The sequence below is a fragment of the Dromaius novaehollandiae genome, chromosome 3, assembly GCF_036370855.1.
Source record: "Dromaius novaehollandiae isolate bDroNov1 chromosome 3, bDroNov1.hap1, whole genome shotgun sequence".
Taxonomy (NCBI): domain Eukaryota; kingdom Metazoa; phylum Chordata; class Aves; order Casuariiformes; family Dromaiidae; genus Dromaius; species Dromaius novaehollandiae.
In genome coordinates, this window is record NC_088100.1 from 20,261,164 (window position 1) to 20,284,476 (window position 23,313).

The window sequence follows — 23,313 nt, forward strand, 5'->3', positions numbered from 1 at the left end:
AACCTCTTGTTCAGTCAGGTCTGAGAGAGAGCTTTCATAAATCAGATAACATATCTTACCATTCTTGCCTTCATTTGCGAGTTTTTGTTTGTACTCTGCCTATCTTGACCTGGATTACACCTGTACCATCTACTGTAATAAAATTAACACTCCTAATATTAAATACATGAGCTGTCAAACATCCTTTAGCTGGTGATAACTTTCTTCCCTGTACTACTCATATTCCCTGTATGAGTAGAAGCATCAAGTGTGGGAGTGAAAAATAAAGAATATTATTTTTATTTATGCATCAGCTTTTTTATAAATTGTATGCCAATGAGAATATCAAGGCAATCTGTGCTTTAGATTCTAGAAGGCAGATGAACCAAGCTGGTAAATAAAGAACTTTCAGCTCTGAAGGATTTTCCATGTTATTTTTTCTCTACAGTAATAGTAACTTCATTTTGATGGGCCTATCAAAAGGAACATGACTTTAGGAAGAAAGCGAATGAGTTATACAGCGAGACTTCACCATCCATCCCTTCTCCACACGCAACACACTTTTCCCTTTATTAGTATTATTGACTTTCTAAAGCATAGATCATTCTGCTGTCTGGATTCTCAGGACCACAGTACTTTGCCCTTCCTTGTTTCATCTTACTCCTTTATACTGTTCAGGTTATATATATATGTATACACACACACACACATACATACATACATATATATATATATAATCAGTTCCTATTACCTAAGCTGCTGACCTTAAACTCATTTGTGCATTTTTTCTATTCTTAGTGTCTTTATTGGCTTTCTTTGTCTTCTACTTCCACCTCCATTCTCATCTCATCCCCACTTCCAATATCCTTTTATTCTATGGGGTCCTAATTGGCTTTGTGTTATTTTCTAGTTTGTTTGCTAATGGTTTCCAGTCTCTCCACTCATTCTTTGTGCCCTTCTTTTCTCTTTTCCCTTATCGCTTCCTGTTCTTCTAAAATTTCTCCATTATGCTCCCCCACATTTCCCCTATTTCTTTCTCCTTCACCACCTCATTTGGGCTCTGCACCACCTCTTAGGCCTAAGGTGTTCTCCCTCTTTTTCTCTTCCATGCATCCCATGGTCTCCCTCCTTTCCTCCACTAGCTCCCTGTGCCCTCTCTTTCTCCATGTCCCAGCAGGCTCGCCCCACCAGCAAGCGCCCGCGGCGGTGCCAGGGTCTCGGGGAGGCTCTGCTCCTCCGTCCTCTGGCGGTCCTTTGCCGGTGGCTCAGCAGAGGAGGAGCTGGGGCAGGTCTAAGGCCTGTTGTGAGCAGCTCCTGCGGCATGACAGCTGAAATTTGGGCATGCAGCCATATATATGCTCTGTTGAGAGGAAACCTTGGCCGCTGAAATGGGTTGGAGTGGTGCCAGTAGGTGACAGCAGTACCTCATTACCAATTCTCTGAGCCAGCCCCTCTGACAGTGTAGCTGGAGCATTGACGGTTTTTTAGAGATTTTGCATTAACTAGGGCTGCATCAGGCCATTTTGTGCTTCACTGAATTTGTACATCAATCTCTATCACTTGTGCAATGCCTGTATCTCATGAAGCAGAAAGAAAATCATTAACATTTTGGGCTTCTTTGTTGTTTCCTGGCTCAGGATTGCCTTCTGATAAAGGGCTGGGATTATTATTACACTGCTTATATATTTTTAAAACTGTTTTGTATATAATAATAATAATAATAACAACAACAACAATGGTCCTTTATGTCATAAAAATGGTCATCACAGATGTTACTTTTGAGTGATTACACAAATAGGAAAACTAAGGCAAAAAAGTTACAGAACTTGTCAAAGCCTGACAAAGGCAACTTCTCATTTCAAAACTTTGGTTTCTAGTACTGTGGTCTGTCGATTTGGCTGATCTGTGTACCTTTAGACAAGACCTCTTAAACTTGATAGTGTCGTGCTAGATAAGTCACATAAACAGCACTATCTTATGCCTATTCCACATCAAATATATCAGATAAATGAAACAATTTTACTCGAGGTTTAGTCAAACCTCAGAAGATCCGGATATATCAGGCTAGTGTTGTTCTTTCTAATTGTAATGTGTAGAAGGTATAAATGTTATTAAGATTCAAAGGCCAGCTACTGAAATAAATTTAAAAACTATTTTTTGGTTCAGTTCAGGCAGCTGTAGATCTATAATAATAATAAACATATGATATATATAAACATATAATCGTAATGAACAAATGGCATAATTTTTTGGTACAGTATCCAGTTGGCAAAGCACAACTCCCACCCTCCCAGTTCAGTCCTCTTGCTTCCAGAGCAGAGCAGACACATCCACACCGGGCAATGTCTGGAGAGGGCGATTTACACCATAGCCCAAACCGTGGCCAGACTGTGCAAGCAGCTCAACTGCACGGACAACTGCGTGACAGCACCTGAGCCTTGCCCTCACCCTGAATGATTCACCAGCACAGACATAGCCTGAAGTCCATATTATGGCCCTCGGCAATTGGTTAAAACCAAGGTTTACGTAATGTTAGCAGCAGCAGTGTTGTCAGGTGAATTGTGTCATTTTGAGATACTGAAATGTGTAACTGCCAGAAAAACTGTGAGGTTAGTTGTGCAGTTTTTAAACAATGCAAATTTTTTATGCTTACTGATAAGCCAGTGGTGTAAATTTTTTTTTCCATTAGTTATTAGGCATTTCTCCGTGCTCACAGGTATTACACTCTGGTAAAAACATCATAGCCTTCATAAGGGGAAATACTGTTAGTAACTATAACAACAGGGCTGGGATTTCGCACCACAATGTCAATAGATGCTGTTGCTTTAAAATGCTAATTCTTTCCAGATGTTGATTTCCTATCTAAGGTACTTACAGTAATAAATTCCTCACTATGAAAAGACCAATATTTTATTATGCCATCTTTATTTGTCAATATTTTGAGGCCATATTTGGTAGAAATGTTGCTTTTGCACATACAATCTATAGAAATGCCCCCCCCCAAAACTTTATTTTCTTATTGCTTCTGTAAGGTGCTAGGGCATTTAAAACCAATGGAAATCTGGCCCAAAGGACAGTACACAGAAGACTAGAAAACGTAAAATAATTCCTTTTAGTACATCTCAAGATGGCAGTGAAAACCTCTCCAGGTGTAATGTAGGGGCTGATTTTACAGTCTCTGTGCATGACCACTACTCAGGAGTATGGACACAGAGAAACCAAGCAGGCAACCCATCAGAGTTACAAGCACTGTTAACCAGGAACAGGTTTTGGAAACTTTGGCATGCATTCTCTAAATCATGTTTTCTTAACAGACGTAAATGCATCTTATGACCTTAAAACTCTGTTTATAAGGAGACTACAAACTGGACAAATGAGAGGACCACTAAAAGGCATCTTCTCTGCCTTAGTTAGGAACTGTCAGTGGTGCAAATTAGCCTGTTAAAAGAAAGTATTTGGATGATGGAGTAGACTTCCACATTACCTTTGAGGCCTGGAACAAGAATTTGAACAGAGCAGGACTCCTCTGCTATATGTTGAGGATATCCAGATCTTAGCAGTGACAGGAAGGCAAGGCTAATTAGAGTCACCAAGAAAACCAGATCTCTCTTCATAATGAGCACTTACAGGTCACTGACTCCTAAACAAAAGAATGAATAAACAGTTATAAGAATTCCAAAGACTTTCAACAGTTTCTGAACAAATACAGCATCCTATTATGAACACAATATATTTTTGCATGCCATAACCTGCGCAGCATGCAAAGAATGTGTGCAGGTCCTCCAAGCGGGTTGTACATTCCACAAACATACATGACATATGTAGTAGCGCTTTATTTGTTTTGGCATTAGAGTGGGTAAGAGAAAACTCAGAAGAAATTTAGTTAAGAAGGATGAGATTCTGATTAAAATTCTTTGCTCTTAATAAAAATATTAAGTAAAGCTAATAATAGGCAATTCTGTGTTCACTGTTTCTCAGTGGTAATCAGGCATCTGGTAAGGTCAAAGGAGAAAATCTAGTATATGGGCTTGCATCTAAAGATGTAAGTACTAAATTGCCACTTAGAGAGAATAGATACTGTTCCAAAGAGGCAATTCAGCAGGTGATGAGACCAACCTAAAGGCCTGGGATTTCACTTCCCATCTACCTGAGCACTGAAATTGTGCCCAATAAATTGTTTGATACAATAGCCCTCATCTAACTCATTTGAGGGGAGGGAGAGAGATAATACTTCACTATATCATCTATATCATGCAATGAAGATACACTAGAGTCTCCAATAAATCCTAAAAAGATTCATCTCTGAAATATATCCTCTTCTAAGGCTACCAGTGAAATGGCTTGCCTGATACCAGTTTGTGAAGAAACGTCTCAGAAAGCAGCAGTGCAGAAATGGAATTTGTGTGAAAGGACCATCAAAAGCTGGTCTTTAGGAGGTCAGTAGAAATATCTTTGACAAAAGTGTTGTTTATGTACTTCTGCTGTGTTTTTCCAGTTGTTCTTTCACCAAGGCTCTGTACTACACCAAAGAAGTTGAAAGTCACATCAGAGTTTCAGAAGAAAGTATCTGTATATCATTTTTATAGCCACAATACAGCCATGTGCATCTTACAACTAGAGCAAAAATGTTGGACTAAACTATTCCCCATCCCCCTGAGTCCTTGTAAAAATAAGCAAAGTAGATCCAGTACAGACATGGAGCCAGTGCACAGGTCTGTGTGTCTCCACGTGCTGAGGGTCTACGAGGGTGGAGGTGTTATTTTGGGGATGGCCTGAAGGCATAGGTGCCCTTCAGCAGTAGCAGGAACATAGGGAGCTTCAGGGTGAGAATAAGCTGGTGTAGCAGGTACTAAAACATAACAGATGGAGCAAGAGGAGGGCAGATTGCCCTCCAGGTGCAGCAAGACTCAGTTTTACAAAGCCCTGCTGTAATTTTAAATTTCACCATCAATTCTGGCATGTTTAATAGCAGTCTCAGCAGCAAGGCTAAGTAGCTGAGTTTGGAGTAAAAATTCCTCCTCTGAATTAGCATCCAGTTTGTGCTTCCATCATCCTCCAGGAGATAACACAAGCAGACTGCAGCGGGGGTCAGCTGGGAGCAGTTGTCTTCTCTGTTCTCATGCAGCGAGAGCATTGGGTGAGTTACAGGGCAGGCAGCACTGCCTCGCAATGTCCTGGCTACACCACCTGAGTTATCTCCATACTGCAGGGCTGGTGCACTCCACAAGACACCCCACAGTTCTGGTTCACTGAGCATCCAGATTTGGGACACTGGTTGGAATATGCTGTGAACCCCTTTTGACTCAAATCTGTCCCCTAATTTTCCTTCAAATGCAGAGGAAGGTGCAGCAGCAGGACCTGCCTGAAAAAGGAATGGTACATACTTGGATCTGCGAAGAGATCCTAGGTTAAGAGGTATCTTTCTTGATAAAGGCATAGTCTAAGCGGCTCAGTGGGGCATGAAGCCCTAATGAAAATAGTTGATGCTGAGTAATCCTCCCATGGAATAAGGGAGGAAGAGGGACTAATGTGGGATGTTCACAGACACAACTTGCCATGCTCATGAAACAGGACAGCTCTGAACTACTTCATACATGAGATTCGCCAATCTCAAAAAGACACAAAAGAATGTGGATGAAAAAAAGGAAATCTCTATTAAGCTGTAATATAACAATTTTGTTTTCAAGGCCTCTGTGTCTTTTCTCTAAATTTCAGTGTATGTTTATATGCACATTTTCACAATATGCTATGCGATATGATATATAATAAAAAGACAAAAAATACTGAACTGTCCAAATTTCCCATCATCTTCCAGGCCATCAGATTACAATATAGGCAGTCTTAGTAGAGATGCATTTTGTACCCTCACAACATTCCTATCAACAGACTGATAAATACTGTCATTTACAAAAGTCTCTTCTCACAGCTTAGGACCTGTTTCTAAAGGAGCAATACTCACTCATATGCAGATGCTTAAGGTATTTTTTCCCTTCAAGAGAACTCAGCTCCCCAAATTTTGTTTATGCTGCCATAACAAAGAGCATGTATATGTGTCTGAATCAGCTTTAAATTAGCTAGCTCAGGTATTGCTAGAAGCACAAATATCCACAGAAGTACAGACCTCAGCATGGACTGCTTGAATATTTAGGCCACATAAAGTTTTGTCACAATTGCAGCAAGAGCACTCAAGGCTTTTCAAGACTGTAGGCAAAACCAAATTTTGCCACCTCAAAGATGAGGAACCAGGACTTGAAGAGAGTGCTCATCATAAAGGTGGACCTAGAGAAGAGAAATAGCAGAAGCGGGGCAGAGGGGGAAGAGTTGTGGATATTTGACTTAAAGCTTCTACTGCCACAGAGAGAAACATCTGCTCCCTTCAGCAGTAGCCCCTGCCCAACACCTTAGCAGGAGCAGAAACCAATTCAGTTCTCCAAGGCTCTGAAAGACAAAATCAGCAGGAAAATATTTGCTGTTTTGCTATTCTCTGCTGTATCAGGCTGCTGTCTCCAGTGTCTACGCACACGGCCAGCCCTAATCCTAGAAACTCAGTCAGGCAACCAGCCACCTTAAGCCTATTTTCTAAAGTTTATAAACTACTTGATCACAATCTTGACATAACTGTGAAGTATCAGATATCTTTGATAGTGTTCTTCTCCCAAATAACTTAATGCATAAACCGGACAAATTACTTCAGATACCTTAAGCTTGGATTTGGACACATGTCCCCAGAAGGAGATTCATAACTATAGGGTACAGGGCACTATGTCTGGAAGTACTCTATGGCCTAGAGCAGCTTGCAGTATCCACAGCAGACAGTCTTGGCTCTTTTTGCAATGTACGAAAATGGTTAGGAATCAAAGAACATGATTCACAAGAGTCAGCAAGTGAAAGAAGGAGCAACGAAGACTAGTCAAAAGGAAATGTTGAGAAGAAGGGAGTTTCCCCAAATCTCCCCTTCAAAGTCTTGCAGGGTCAGACACAATGAAGACTTTGGCTTTTGAATAGTCAGTGCTGGTACACTTGACAGTGAGGGGGGGGTCCATGTCAAGAACAGGCTTTGCAATATCCAGTTAGGGACCAACTCTCCATGCGCAGGAGATCAGGGAGTTGTCGCTACCACAGCCAGCCAAGAGGACATGACAGAGATTTGTGCCCAAAAGTCTCATTCAGACACCTGAACATAGGCATTTAACTCTCAGCAGTAGTCAGACACTTTTGAGGTATGGGGAATTGGGTCATCCTGGACAGCAGTCAGCCCACACTGTGTTAGCCAGGAAAGCGGAGGATGCAGTTCCTGCCTTAGCCTGCAACCACAGCCCCATAGCCCGGGAGAGTGCCTAGTCCAGAAGAAGGGCAGACAAAAAGGCTTGCAAGCCAAGTGGTTAAGATATTCAGCTGAAAGCTGGAAACCTAAGCAGTTCCAGCGCAAACAGTGAAACATTCCCCCAGTAGTGTAGTGATAGGCATTCTCTACAGAGCAGTAGGAGATGTGGATGAAATGACCTGAGACAGAAGAAGAAATTGAAATTAGGAGGGTGCTCCAGTTTCTGTATCATTGAATAACAAGGCAGCCTCACCTGCTCCGTTTGCATTTTAGAGGTGTTAGATGTAGCCAGTCTACAATTGAAAGATCAAAGCCTCCAGGTACATTAAATATTCATCTGCCTTTGCAAACTCCTACACAGCTCAAGCATGAGACAGGCACGGAGCAGCAGCGAACTGTCGGGGCTGTTAGGTAGCTGTGCACACATGCAGCAGCCAGAAACGAAGGATTTTCTCAGGGGAAACTAAGCCACTGAGAAAGCATCGTCACACTGCCCACTGCCTGCTGCAGAGTTCATGAGCCTCACGAGCTTGCAAGAGCCTGACTCACACAGAAAACAGGTTGTCGCACCATGACTTTAAGGGAACCATTCTAGAAAACAGCACTTCTTAGCAGCAGTCAGGCCACAACACCTGGGCCCCACGTGAATACTTAGAAAACTATCTCAGTCTGAGAAAAGCCAGTAACAGTGAAAATCTCTGAAGAGGTTGCAGATTAAATACTTTATAGTGTCTGCAACTGCAGTAAAGGGACAAATTAGTAGTAGATATCAAACCAGAAACCCATTGGATATCACTTTATCCACCCTTTCTCTTCCTGCTTTAAAAAGAAACATTTCCTCTGCAGCTAAAATTGTCTTATACAATTGAAGTAAGAGTTTGATCTCCACGTATGTGCTGCAGCAATATCTTTCATTTTAAAACCATGGAAAATTCCTTGCCTTTCTGACCTACCTTCAAGTCCTTTTAGACTTAGAGTCACAAAGGCTATTCAGAAGACTAAATCCCACTGAAATTAGTCCTCAGACACAGATGTCAGCTCATCTTTTTCAAATACTATCTTAATCTCTGTCTCTGAAGTATCTTCAGCATCAGAAAAAACAATGCCAGAGAGAAACCCAAAGATGTTCAGCACTTGTAAAAGTAGGAATGCTTTCCAGTATCTACCTAGTGGTTATGAGCCAAACTTGAGGCACTGATAATGGTGACCCATTAAGTCGGTGTAAGTGTAATGCTTTAAAGAAATGGAAGGAGTAAGAGGCAGCATTTACATGGAGAAAAAAAGTAGTGAAATGTCTCTATTTCCATTAACAACGGAAATGTAGCAATGCAACTAGCACAATAATTTTAAAACAGCTTTTGAGACCTGTGAGCGTTAGGGCATCTGCCTCACTTGCTGAGAGAGAAGAGCTTTGTTACGCCAGGTTTCAAGTGACAAATCCTTGATCATCAGAGAACCACCGAGGCTAAGAGTGCCGCAGGCATCATTCAAAACTGCTCTGGGACCAGCCATGCCACTTCGCACCGAGTGAAATGACCCTGAGCTTCCTTGTTAAATCCTCCACACTGCAGGTGGAAAGCTCAGAGGCCAGATCAGCCAGAAAATAGTTCATGTGTGATGACCCTGCAATGGCCAGGGGCCATGCTGCAAGGGCTGGTGCCTTATTGCAAACTGTTATTTTGGGCCTAGAAGCAACATCACAGATGATCTGCCTAGTTGAATCCAAATGGATAAAAAAAGCAGCAGGAAAATGCTGCTCGCTGGTGTTAATGCTCAAGCTAGCCAATAGCTCTAACTGTCTCTATAGTCCCAAACAATTCTAGTTTGGGGTTCTAGCTCCTCTTTGAGTTATTTTTATTTTATTACTATTGTTTTCACTCTTAATGAGTTATGGTTTTTTTCCTCTTCATAATAACTGCGCTTCATTCTCAATAATCTCAGCTGCATTATCTATGCTCTGTATTAACTATGTTCTGGTACTGACACACACACAAGTCTGCAGAGCCAGCCCACGTCTGGAAGCAATACAGACATATTTGTGGATGATTTTCCCAAGCAGGTTTGAGTCAGCACTATGGATACATCCATAGTATGGATGGATGGGATGGATACATCTCCAGCATTAAACAGCTTTCACTCCTCTGACTTTTCAAGTCCTCTTCATCCGCATCCCAACACTTCCCAGAACTGTCGCACAAGACTCTATGTCCTTAAATGCCTCAGCTGGCTCTATACCAGATCTGAATGGATGCAACACATGCCCAGCAAGTCATGCCATTGAAATGCCAGACTGGCAGGCTGTGACACAGACCTCACACTATTTCAAGCAAAAAAAAAAACAGAACAGAACAGTAATTCTGTCCTGGGTAACACCAGGGCCCAGTGGAGATCCAGGGATAAGCTCTTGGGGGCAGTGGGGAGAGTGAGAAGGGATGAGCCTGCAGCACTGCACATACAAGCCACTTCTCATCACTTGGCCAGAGGGCTACTGATCATCCCTGGAGAGGATGCCTTTGACGCTATAGATGAAACCTGTGTCACTGACCTTTTCTTTCTCTGTTACAGCTTTGCTGATAGCCCAGCCTACGGATGTTTTGTGTAGCTACGCTTTCACTTTATTTTAGCTCTCTCCCATTTGCTCTCCCAGCTCCCCCACCCATTATCTTGTGTAATCAAGTGTTGACCATTTAGCCAGAATATAAAATGAGATTGAATGATAAAGCTACTTAAACCATGGGTTTTCATAACATTGCTATGCTTGAAAGTTAAATGCTAAGTGTTGATTTAAAGGTTAAAGCAATGGGCTTGAAAGAGAAAAAATACCTAAATGTTAATGCTGTGGGATTCTGAAAATGGAGACCATAACTGTTGCGGTTACAAAGTCTCTGTGAAATCTACGGAGCATGCAGCAGCATAAAGCAGAGAGGTAACACATTTCAGGTCCTGATGATGCTGAAGAACAGGGGGATTTGCTGCAGAGGGCACAGGAGTGAGTCTGAGCTGACTGGAAGCTAAGCCTAGCTGATAGGAAATCATCGGTTACTCCCAAAAGTGCACTGAAGTCTGGCTCAGTAGAGCTATTTCCTCAACCAATGTTTGTGAGGTTTAAGGGACTATTAGTTCTGCCTGTACAACATAGGTGCCCTTGCCTTACATAGGAACAGTAGCCTCACTTTTCAGCAAGAATAATGTTTTTAAAAATTGTGAGACAAATCTTTTCCTGATGTGGTTCTGCTGAAGTCAATGAGTTTATGTCAGAATTAAGTATTGTCTGTGCTGAAAGCATAAAAACCGGGCTTTAGCAAGGGTGAGATGAAAATGGCACGAAAAGGGAGCAGGTATGTTTTCAAAACCTATAACTAGGAGACGGGACCCATGTGATTCCTTCCCCTGAGCGCCAAAATGTATAGCTCTGTGTGGAGTATTTTAGATGATATAGAGAAACACTCAGGTAGAATTTTATCTGGTCTTTGTAAAGTGTTGGTCAGAGATAATTAGAAATGCTAAACATTTTACCCCACAATGTTTTATTCAATGTCTCTTTTAGATGAGAAGAGCTCTACTATTTCCTCATCTGCAGCTATAATTTATGGAAAAAGTTTGTGATTTTGGGTGCCATCCTTGAGACACGTCAGATCAAATTTTCAGTATTCCTAACCTCCCCAAAATCCCCCTGGGTTCAAATACAGGCGTTTAGTACTTCTAAAACCTGTGTCTAGATTTCCTCAGTTCAGCCGGGCTCCTACAACACATATATATGAGATGGTATCCCTACATGCATCTGTAGGAATTAAAATACAACGGGACCACCAAGAATCAGCTAATGATTTGGAGACTACTTTAGGGTACATTTCTTTACATAAACGCAGATTACTTATATATGTATGTCATCTTATTTCTGAAGCTTCAGGGCACCCCTTTCCAATCCTCCACATCCATAAAACCTTAGGAGTGGCTACGTGAGTTGAGATATCCAAGCAACACTTAAATACTTAATCTCCATTCAACCAGCCCATACTTTCCAAAATTTTATACTCTGGGTGCTTAGAAATTTTCCAGATGTGTCTGATAGTTGTCCTCTTGAGGGCACTGCACAAGCTCAAAAGGTAAATGTAGTCTTGGGAGGGTGGTCCCAGCCTCCAACTAAGTTCTCTGAGATGCAGAGATGAGGCAGAGAGGTCTATCAAGGTCCCACCCAGGAACCCCACACATCTCAATAGTGATACATGCTTTCTTGCACAACAGAAATGTCACTCAAGTATTCATCCAGAAGGTGAGAAATGCAAGTTCTGGAACATCTTTTACTTAAAAGAATTTGAACCCACCACTCCAGTTCCTCAGGAGAGCAATCTCACAAAGAAAGGATACGCTGGATGAAATCAGAGTATAGTCAGGCACACCAGATTAAAGGATTGAAGGCAAGCAGGCAAAAAAGCCTGACTGAAGTCTGGTGGTAGGACGCTAGGCTAAAAAGAGGCAAAATAAGTTTTTTCCTTTATCGCTTTCTGTTCCTATGTTGCAGAATTGATTCATATATAAATACCTGGACAGGTGAGGAATGCCCAGATAGGGGACAACATCCAAGCAAAAACACCTAATTGCAGGACCAGAAGAGGTGAGAGAAGCACAAGATTAAAACAAAAAACAAAGAGACCTGACCTGGGAAAGTGGCAGAGGGACGGCAGAGGAAGAAATGGTGCCATACGAGAAAAGTTTGCTTTCAGTTGCCCTGGCACCCTATGCCTCACTGAGAAGAGGAAGGACGAACACAGCAAAGCAAGCAGCTTTTGCCCCCATTTGCTCTTGCATTGCATATGCAACAGCTACATTCAAAGGCGATTCTAAGAACAAAGGGAAACAGCTTGATTGCTGCTCAGTGCTTCTGAATGCTGCAAGGATGGCACCTCAAAAAATTGAACTAAGAGATGGAGTAGGGTTGGCACCAAGAGATGCCTGTTTATCAGAACAACTTTGCTTACCTGCAGAGCTCAAGATAGCTGAAGTTATAGTCTGAGAAAATCGCCCTTAGCTCCCCCTATAATCACATAAGACACCTTCGCACAGTGATTCATTCCATCCTAAACCAGGTCAGATAAACGGCTCTCTAGAGCTGCCCATCCATTGCCTATGAAGAAAGCCCAGTATGAACAGCTCAGCTTTGTAGATGTATGAAGTTAGGCAAGGGGATTCCCACCCTCACTGATTAGCTAAACCAATCTAACTGAGGGCTAAAAGGAGCCCAGCTCACCCACCAAAGCCACACATTACCCTTCCTTCTTTGTACCATCACTGATGGTCATCTAATCTCATAGTGAGCTAGTTGAGGTTGCTAAACCTGCAGAAAACTATTCCTCTTTTTGTAGGGTTATTTTTTCAGCTTATTTAGTTGCTCGGGTCCTGGTGAGGTAAAATGGCCATCCATTCCTGTGAAAAATGTTGCCAGCGAGGAAACAAAGTGCTCTCAGCAGCAGCTGAAATGGCCTTTAATGTGTTATAAAACTGCCCTAATGTGCTAGCAGAGTACAGTAAACAGAAAGATGTGTAAGTGAAAGAAGCAATGGGACTAAGTTCACCAGAAGTAAAAAAAAAAAAAAAAAAAAAAAAAAAAAAAAAAAAAAACAGCACATAATTAAAGAGTGGGAACATTTTAACAGGAGGAAAGATATGGCAAAATACCAGGCCACAGTGGAAAATAATATCCAAGAAAAAGACACAGAGTATAGGAGATACCACAAGAAGAGACATTTTGCAATAGCATGCAAGTCACCAAGAGTCATGGAAATTATCCAAGAGTATTATCCTCAAATGACAAGGACATACTTCTCGGAATGATATCCTGAATACAACAAAGTAACATGATATATGAACATGCATGATCAAAATCTTGCACTTAAACTGAGGAAGTGTCAATCCAATTTCAACAAAAGATTATAATTATTCTTAGGCTGGAGATCTGCAAAGAGCAAATAACATTTTACATGTGATCCTATGCTAAAGCTTTGATATCAGTTCCCAGGAGTCTAGGAAAAGAACAGAAATAATTATATAGGTGATACAAAGACTACCAATACCTTCAGTAAAGTGGCTAAGTCTCAATGTAGGAGAAAACTTAGAGCATCAATAGCAAGAAGCAAGCTACACAGGGAATGCGGCCACATATCTTCACTGGACAAGTAAATAGGCAAGGGAGAACTAAACAGCAATGGTGCTTTTACTCTTAGGGCCCAACACATTCCCAAGCACAGGTAAGGAAAACAAAAGTAAGGGAAACCTACCAAAGCAGCTCCCCAGATGAAGAAGAAGAAAAGAAAAAAAACTATGACTGTTATATAGGAATGGTTGTAGAAGCAAAACACAATGGAAAAATTCAAGTTTGTATGGATTTGACATGACTTAGGAAAAGCACATGCAGAGAAAGATATATGATGACTACATACTAGGTTCCAAGAGGTCAAAGTATTCTTACACCAGTATGCTACAGCAGACTCTGGCCAATCAGTCTATATTATCAGCAACATTCATAATCCTACTTACAAGGTATGCCAAATGGAAGCTTAAAGAGCATCTTCAGTGGCAAACATTTCCCAAAGCAACTCCTTTACCATGACATGTGCATTCAGAATCCTTTACTATGGATAAGATGTAAGTCTACATCAAAGACTTAAAAAAAAATAAGAGAGCACAAGTGATTGCATGCAGGTCTGAGGAGCTTTTGACAATCTAGTCTCATTTTGAGACCAGTGAATCAGAAATGTGAATTCAAAGAAATGTGAATTCAGAAACAGATATAATGTGTAGAACATAATTTGCAAATAGGGGCATTTACCTGAATTCACATAAACTGAAGGTGTTACTTCCCTTATCTGCATCCCGAGATGCTCCTGTTACCAAAAGACTCCTGAGAATAACAACTCCCTTTGGGAAATCTTTATTAAAGCCTGTCCATCTAACCAACCCCCTGAGAGATTCCCTTTTTTTTTTTTTTTTTTTTTTTTTAATAATGCATGTTTCCAGGGAAGAATATAACAAGCCACATTAAGTAAGTGAGAATTACGTGCATCTCTGTCTGCTTTTGTACTCAGCACATTTTCTAACAATAGCAGCAGATGCATCATCACACAGCCAGAACAAGACCAGAGCCAGTTGCACATGTATCAAGAAGCCTCACACCAGCTAAGCAGCAATCACTTGGACCTTCAGATGGCTCAGTGCATTTTTGTCCAGCATTTCTAGGTTACTTACAGGAGCAGGAACTATTACTAGAGCTCTGATTATGCAGCTACCAGTAAAGAAAAAAAGAGGGTTCACAGGAGGTGTTAAAGACAACACTGACCTTGTCCTGGCTGAAATCCCAGCATCTGCCACTTGACTTAAGCAAAGGAAGGATGAACAACTAAAGAATAAGGCTTGCCACAAAGTTTTTCAGTGCTGCTGAAAAGGGATGGAAGAACTAACTCTGAACCTATTAGAAACTCCAGGTATCCAACACTGTACTCAGGACACTTAACACCTTCTTCCCTAAAACCAGGGAACAGCATGAAAGGCATCATGTTAGCTCAGTCTATGTGGGCAAATGTATGTTTAAATAGAGAGTTGCTCAGAAGATGGAGTAAAAAAGTTATCACAGAACCATTAATCTCTACAAAGTCCCTGACAGACTCTGGTATCAAGTACAGATTGGTCTTACAAGACAGGAGGCACACGCACTGGTGCGCTTGACATATCATTTTCTCTAGGCAGATCAAGCTGGCTTTGCCTATGCAAACGTGACACGTGCCATCCAGAAACTACCCTCAGGATTTGCAAGACGTGGAATGCTTAACTGTTCTCTTTTCAGATGAAAGGATTTCAAGATAACAGTAAAACTTCCATAGCACTTGTAGAGAGCTCTAGTTTTTTACTAGGGTACTAACATTTCTCATTATACCCATAGCATTGTAGAAGTAGACGTGGTAGTGGATACAGCCTGTGTAAAAATGAATGGTCACTCAAAGCACTTCTGGAGCGTTAGTGAACACCATCTCTACTGATCTGTCTCCACAGAACTTGTGAAGATAAGGTTGTCTCCACATACGACTCTCAGGCAGTTTAAACTAAAGTAGTCTAATCTGAATAATTCTGGAGACATGATACAGAGACATGAAGGTATTTGGAAACTGGCAGAAATTCTCACATTTTACCTAGGAAGAACATCACAAGGACTCCTCTGGACAAATCAGGTTCCTCTTCACTATTTCTCAACCAAATAAGCAACGATCATCTATGAGAACTCTGTGAAGAAATCTGCCTTGTCCTTTCATGGATTGCCAGTGAAAATTCAAACAAAAGGAGAACGCAGAACTGAAAAATCTATAATTTTCCCTTAAAGATCTAGTCTTTAAAATTATGTTCAGAATTATTTAGGTGAGGCAGACATAAAGAAATAGTTAAATATACAGTCTAAGGATTTTAAACTTAAATTTAACTTATATAACTTTATAACTTAAAATTACAAGAAAGGCAATTCTAATGCAAAGGTGTTACACAGCAAAGGAAGTATACCTCTGACAAAGATAGTTTTTAGCTGCAGCTCAAAACACGGATCTTGTTATGTCATCTCACTTCATCACTGAACTGATTTTAACCTGCAAGTTCATTACACAGCTAGAGAGAAACATTGCAAATGCATCTGTGTGCACTGCTGACAAATACATCACCCTGGAGTCTTCACAGCAACGTGAGCAGTGCTTCTCTCTGCTCTACTACGTGCTCCCAGTATGTGTTTCCTTAACATTTCTCGTACACTAACTAGCCAGCCTTCAGAGACCTGTTTGCTCTTTAACACCCTTCCAAAAAGAGAAGTCAGTGAAAGACATTTTCTCCCTCTAAACAATAAGACATTTTTTGCTGCTCCTTATGCTAGGCTTTCACTATGCTCTTGTCTGGTGTTTTTATTTTGACCATACCATCCAACATTGCCAGATTCTTCAGAAATTACTTACTATTTTTTGAGAGCTCTTTGTTTCAAATCCCAAATATTAGATGATCTCTTGTAAATCCTTCTCTGATGATAATCATAATGGCCTGCTTATATTATATAATGTCCTTATAAAACTCCCATGCTTTCTCGCCTCCTCTTAAGTCTCTGATAAAAATCGATAGTCTTTGGAGTACTAGAATCATTTAAAGTAAGAAGTGCTTGTGAAGCCTTTTAAAGCAGATATCAGTTATTTTGGTGCCTTCTCCAGTGAAAATGAACTATTTATGAACCCTTTGGTTTCTCTGCACATTGCGTTCTTTAGAAAGCCAAGCTGCACTCCCTAGAAGTGTCGCTGTTCAACCCTCATGCAGCATGGAGACAAGAAAAGAGCCCTTAGCATTCAGACCAAATGGAGACCTCACCAGCCTGTGATCCACGGTCTCTTGGAGGCCCATCGACTATTTCTATGGAGTCCCCTAAAGACAACAAATAACAGCAAGCCTATTGTCAGCAAGTTTCAATACCTGCTAAGATCATCAACACCAGCACAGGGGAAATTGGAAGGATCCACAAGTAAGCCTGAAAACCACTGAACAAACCAAACTAGAAATCTTAAGAGAGCTATCTGTAGGATTTTTTGTTGCTATTATTTATGCTGATTCTGCAATTAGTGTATCATAACAATAGCTTCAAAAATCACAGTGAGCCATATCTATGACTAAAGTTGGATACCAGGAACGTAAGCACAGGGTACAGGTACAGCTTGATTCCCAAGCCCCACCACCAGTCAGTGATAGTTAAAGTGATTTCTCTTGTCCCCTCTCCGTCCTTCACCCACAGGCCCTATGCCAGCACCCCAAGACGTGAGCTACCTAAGTCAGCTCTGGCAACGGTAGCACTGAATCTGTACCTGTGGCTACTTTCAGAGTCCAAACAAATGATCCAAAACCTTCTCCTAACAACTCAGCCATCCTAGCCCACAGTAGATGTCCATAGTTTTGTTGGAAAACTTAGGTGCCTAAGTTTTTCCCACTGCACAGACCAGAAATTGTCAGCATCTTGCCTGAAGTGTGTAACAAGACACTAGGCTCTCACCTAGCCCATTTATGCCCATTAAGGAGATGTGTCCATGCTCTTCCAGACAGTCTGTCCTCTAAACACACCACGAACATGAACATTAACACAAAACACTGCCATTCTCTTCCAAAGCGTGGTGGTGAGTTACCTCTTGTTTGCACACTAGCTTTTTACAGGAATGCTCATGCCACTTCCTGGACTGTTTAGATAGTCTTTTTATTATTATTAAACAGATATCAAAATCAGAACCTGTTTTGGGAGCTGTGGATGCAATCTTGGATGTGCAGTGGCCCTACTTCAACAAGAGAAATGGCTGTATTCAAATTATTATATCATTTACAGATGAAGATACCCTCACAGAAGATGGGAAATGTAGATTTAAAAGCTGTGGAGTGAACTGACTGCAGGTCTTCTGCTTTCCAGGTAAGTGCTCCCAGCCAGTAGATTATCATGTAAAAGGGGATAAGGGCAGCAGTCAACATTTCAAAGAGAACTGTAGAAAACTGTATTTTCAAAACCAGTTTTCAAAGTATTCTTACCTGAAAGACCAGCTGGGCACATACATTCAAGAAACAATTCCAGGTTTTGTAATGCCTGTTCCCACAGGCACGGGGCACCAGGAGCAGCACGGCATGCTCATCTGCTCCGGCACCCAGAGGTGACTGCAGAAGCCCCCCTTTCTCTCAAGCATTTCCAGTGTGGTGCTGTGGCCATCACACAATTTGCTGGCTGTTGTGAGTCACTTTGTAGGCACTTCAGTGTCCTCCCTTCATTCAGCAGAGCACTGCAGCACATAAGCATTGTGGACTCTTGGGGCAGAGGCAAACATCTCACTTGTAGCATTGCCAAACAGTTTATTCATGTCCAAGTTTCATTCAGGTGTTTTTTTCAGTGTAGGAGGAGACCAATGTAAACACTAAAATTCCTCACCATCTGCTTTACTGCTGTGTTTCAGCCTCCAGGACACATTATCTATGCTCTGATTTCTTGATACAGTTTTGAAGAAGCAGTATCCAGATCCTCACAACAGCTAAGGATCCTTGGATCCCAATGAAGAAGAGACTGGTCGAGTGCTGAACTCGACCAAATCAGCTTTAGTTCACTTCTCCCCTAGTCTCCCCAGACTTCTTATGCAACTATAAGCAAATCGATGAGGCCTAATTTTTTTTTTTTAAGAGGCATTGAGATTGGTGAGAATCAGATAAGAACTTGCTGGATTTTAAAAAATGCCTCTTTCTAAAGCATTAGGCACCCAGGAGGTTGTTTTCCTCCTGACTTAAGAATTTACCTTGGTCTTAAAATCCAGCTTTTCCCTTGTAGCTTCAGTTCCCAATTTAGAAAATGGACCACTTTTATCACAAAGGTTGGCAGAAGCATTAACAACATCTTAAGAAGATTTTAAAATGTTCTACTCTCCCTTGAACAGGTTTTTGTGTGGATAAAAACATCAAAAAACTTGCAAGACTTTTACTGACACATCTGACCTTCTTGAAGGGTCCTACTTTCAAGGCACATAGCAAATACAACTGTATGCTGCCCTCACGCAAACTCAACTGAAGTGTCCTACCTTGAAGAAGCTGCCCATCTCCCAGGTAGCTATCCACTCGTAATCCGAGGGGCTTCTCCTATGGTTCGTTCCTTATGACCCTGGTCTTTGCTTCTGTCACTGGACTACACTTCCCAAAATACACCATAATGGTCCTTTTCATCAAGGGAAATCGTAAACGATTAAGTCCCTGACCATAGGGCCTTATGGGAAACGTTGTCCAGTTATGAAGCCCAGCCAGTAGTGAAATGCAATGCACAGCAGAAACTACAGTTCCCAGGAGACACTATATTCTTGGCTAAAGTCTTCTGGTTTTCAGCCAAAATATTTTGTCAAAAGAACCAAACTATCCTGGAAAACTGACACTTTTCATAAAAAATTATTTGGTCAAAAGCTTTCCCATTTCAAAATGATTCTGGTTCAAGATTTTTTTGGTCAGACCCAAAACTAACTAAAACTGACTACAACAGAGCTTTAGAAATAATGCAAAATTAGACTCAAAGGCATCAGAACAGCCCTCAACACAAAGTGCAATCTGTAAATTACACAGCAGATTACTGCTGCCTCCATGACGCCGTTTGCTGCTGGCTGTAGGGCTACGCCATGTTTAAATGCCATATTGACTACGAATTTAATTTACATATTCTCTTTATTGCATGTCTCTTTAAAACTTCAATTTCATTTTAATGGCTACATCTAAGAGTTTTCTGAAAGACAGTCCAAACAGTCTTAAAAGGACAAAGTCAACTTGAAAGGACTACTTCATGGCTATGATATTTGTATGCCACCTTACTCGTGCTGCAGTCAGCAGAAGCACTAATAAAGTTTTATGGATATTTCTAACGTGATGTCATAGAAGAAAAGATCCTCATGTCATTCTGATAGATAAGAACTTTAAATCAGTGTTTATGTGCTCTGATCTTTATCATTCCCTAAATGATCATGCCTGTAAGTATGAAATGTTCAAATGCAAAAGATCAAAAGATCTTAGCCACTGAGAGCAAAACGTACAAGGCAAATTGTTTCCTGCTACATTTTCAAAACCTTTCAATAGGTGAGTGTCAAAGCTGGAGCATTTTCAGTCCAGAGGCTCCTTCTATATCGCTGTGGGGCAAATGAAGACCAAAGCTGTGCATTTCCGTTTTCAGCAGTCATTCGATTTTGTTAGAAAATCCCCCTTCTTTCACTGGCACTATTGAGCACCCATGTACACACACATAGAGGTCAGAACAGAAATGCACAAATCCCTTTATGAATCTTATTTTTTTCATATCCCATGTCTGAAAAGCAGGCATGTGGCCTTCTGATCAGTGAAGTATGGCTTACTCTCATATTCCTGCTCATTTGGATCAAGATTTTATAATCTTTATGTATCTGTAATTTTTCCTAAACATTCCTGTTTACCACTATGTACAACTTCATTTGGTTTTCACTGAGTTTACTCTTAATTATTCCCTGGTGTAATTCTTAACCCTTACTGGATCTTCTGTCATCTACTTCGCCCCTGCAGTGTCAGTTCCTCGTTCCCTGCTTTGCAGCTGTATTACAAGCTCACCTTTGGGACAGAAAGCAGCCAGCTGCTCATGAACTGAAGCGGAGGAGTGGAGAAGAGCGCTGAGCATTTCCAAAATTAAACTCGGATACTGATTATCTGTTACCAGGAATCACAACCCATTAATGAACTGCAATCAGTTTCAATTGTAGGAAAATTAAAATTCATACACTGTTTTGTCCATTCCTGCTCAAAGGAAAGAGTGCTTTCAATGGCATTTGTACACATTCAGCACAAAGCCCACACTGAACAGGAATTCTGCGATCTAACCCACATGGTTGCTTCTAAACAGAAAGGTCCAACATTGTCTCCTAAAATAAGCGAGCTATTATTTTCCATACCTTCCCTTCCTATGCAGCAATTGTCAATCATATTTTGCCACTTACAAGACAGCCCCTTAACAAACACCCGGGTTTCCTTCTCTTTACAAATTTCTGAACAGTGAAAGTAAAAAAGTCTCTCTTACCTTATGGTTGCTGAGAAAATGGGAACTGCAGAACACTCTGTGCCTGCAGGGACACTGCACAGATGAACCTCATTGCTGCTGTTTACAGAAGTCTGACAGTTTTTAATTTGAAAAGAGGTTGTCTTTTGCGTTTCGACAGTTCAACAAATCAGACAAAACAGTTGCAAGTGTTATCTGTAAACAGCTTCCTGTTTGAAATAGATCAGCTGTCCTGCAGGACAATAATTAGGAAAGAAGTGTGGGAAAGCTGAAGAGGTCCATGATGTAAGCTTTTTATTTTGGGAATGTACTTTTTTGGGAATGCACTCTTGCTCTCCCCTCCTCCTCTCTAGCAGAGAACCCCTTTTTAACCATTTAGACCTACTGAGCTGCAAGTTGTGCATGCACACTATCCTGGCATAGCACTTTCCTTGCTTTGCTTTAATTTCAGCTGATACAAAAGCACACCAAGTGCAGCACTGAATATGATCCTCTTATGTGGATAATAAACATACTCTTTCCTTACTGAAATTCTCTCCATTCTTGCAACTGGCTGCAGCATTCTTCTTGTTGAGTAAAACATGCAACTGTTTCAGAGCTCAGTCCCAACACTCCACAATAATGTTAAGTGCTAAATTATCCACACAACAGCATTCTTCAAGCTGGCTGTTTTGGGTTTTTGGTGTTTTACCTTTTGACATCACTTTCTGTGTCATTGGGAAGGGGGAAAAAGGGGGCATTCAGAAATCCTTCATTACAGCTTCCAGACTGCTGTATAATTTTGCTTTTTGCTGCTAAACAAATAGAATGGCTGGAGCCCTGGTAAGCTGCAGTGCTGCCTCTACATTCAGGCAGGGAAGAATTGAAGAGCCAGTTGATTGTAGAAAGTTGGATTTAGAGAACACTTCCTCCTCTTTGTTACAGCACTGTACACCTTTTCAACAGATATTACTGGCTTCACTTTTAATTCCTATAGCAAACAGTACCACTTATGTCTATACCCATTAATACCATCTGAAGAAAGGACAGTATATTTGTAAGGCTGTAGCTCTGTAATACACTTTTTCAGCAAAACTGGCTTACAAACCATCTGCCATTCCCATGCTCTTTCCTCTGCTTGTGCCACTGTTCACCCCTCCCAGTTTTCCCAGCCATAGTGTTTGAGGAGTCGCATTGCGAGCAAGCAGGCACCCAGTGGAACCAGAGCCCAAACAACTGCCCGTGCATGATTTCTGACCGAAACACCAGCATCAGAGCTAGGGAAATAGTGGGAAATACCATTTCCACCTTCTACAGTACCAAGACCTAAAAGCATTTGGACTGTGGGACCAGAGAGCTGCAATAGGATCATGTGTGTGTGTTCTCTTTTTTATTAACCTTCTGATCTGCTCTCACAGGGGCGTAGGTCCTCTGCATTGAGGATTTCACACTGTGGTAGAGGTTGCAATGTAAGTTGATGCCATATAGTACTGATGCATTCTTCTCTGCCTCCTTCCCCACAACAGGCAGGATCCCCTCTCCCAGCAAGTGTCCCTCCCAGACCTCCCCCTCTCCATAACACTGGGGTATGGAAGCATCTCCCCCACTGTATCTCCCAACCTCGATCTTCATCCCACCATTGCACACGCTGAGCAACTCTGCCAATGAGGGAAAGGTGCTGTTGACAAGGGCAATCTCCTGGAGGAGAAAATTCATTCAACTAGTACATCCCCAACTCGGGGGTGGGGGGGGCAGATGCACAACAGGCATTAGGGACAGAGAGCAGGACAACACTTGTACTGCCGACATCACAGCGCTGCAGAGGCAGCGAGGCCTCACACTGAGGAATCACTGAGGGCTGTGGGAATCAGAGTCTATCACCCATCACCAAGAAAGACTGAAAGATTGACACTGCCTTCTTCATCAAGAGAGAGCCTCTCCTATATCATTTTGTTTCCATGTTGGGCTGGAGTCCAGCAAAATGTCCTCCATCTTTACCATCTTTCATATTTAAACACACACCAAATGGTCACTAAAAGCTAAAAACTGATGATCACATTAGAATTACATCAGTAAAGAAAGGACAAAAATTGTAGACTATAAACACAAGCATGTAGGGACCACACAACTAATTCAAAAGTACAGTTTAGGTTTATGCATACAATTTGCATTAGTTCAGTGGGACCAGAAGGCGATTAGCAGGATTGGGTCCTTCCAGCATTCTGCTGGCAGCAGCTTGCTAGGAGAAATGTTTGATGTAAAGAATGTAGCAAAGTCCAAGCCTTTGAAGATCTTATTACCATGGCAAAGGCAACGCACATTTACATAGATATCTGCTTGCCCTATATAAACACGCAAATAACTTTGAGGCCAGAAAGGGAATTCAGGGGAGAAATAGAACCATTTCAAAGTAAGTTAGTAGAAAAGGTAGGATTAAACACTGGGTAAACGA

General features: G+C 41.4%; 1 protein-coding gene across 2 annotated transcripts in view; it reads right to left on the reverse strand.

The window, feature by feature from the left end:
* COLEC11 (collectin subfamily member 11) overlaps positions 1-21,149 on the reverse strand; it is a 42,003-nt gene extending 20,854 nt beyond the window's left edge. For both annotated transcript variants that reach the window (XM_026106833.2, XM_026106830.2), the window contains exons 1-2: positions 20,904-21,149; positions 3,464-3,619 (exon numbers count right to left, since the gene is read on the reverse strand). In XM_026106833.2, the coding sequence (XP_025962618.1) occupies positions 3,464-3,593 (130 nt within the window). In that variant the 5' untranslated portion in view covers positions 3,594-3,619; positions 20,904-21,149. The remainder of the gene's footprint in view (positions 1-3,463; positions 3,620-20,903) is intronic.
* Between the last annotated feature and the right edge of the window lie 2,164 nt (positions 21,150-23,313).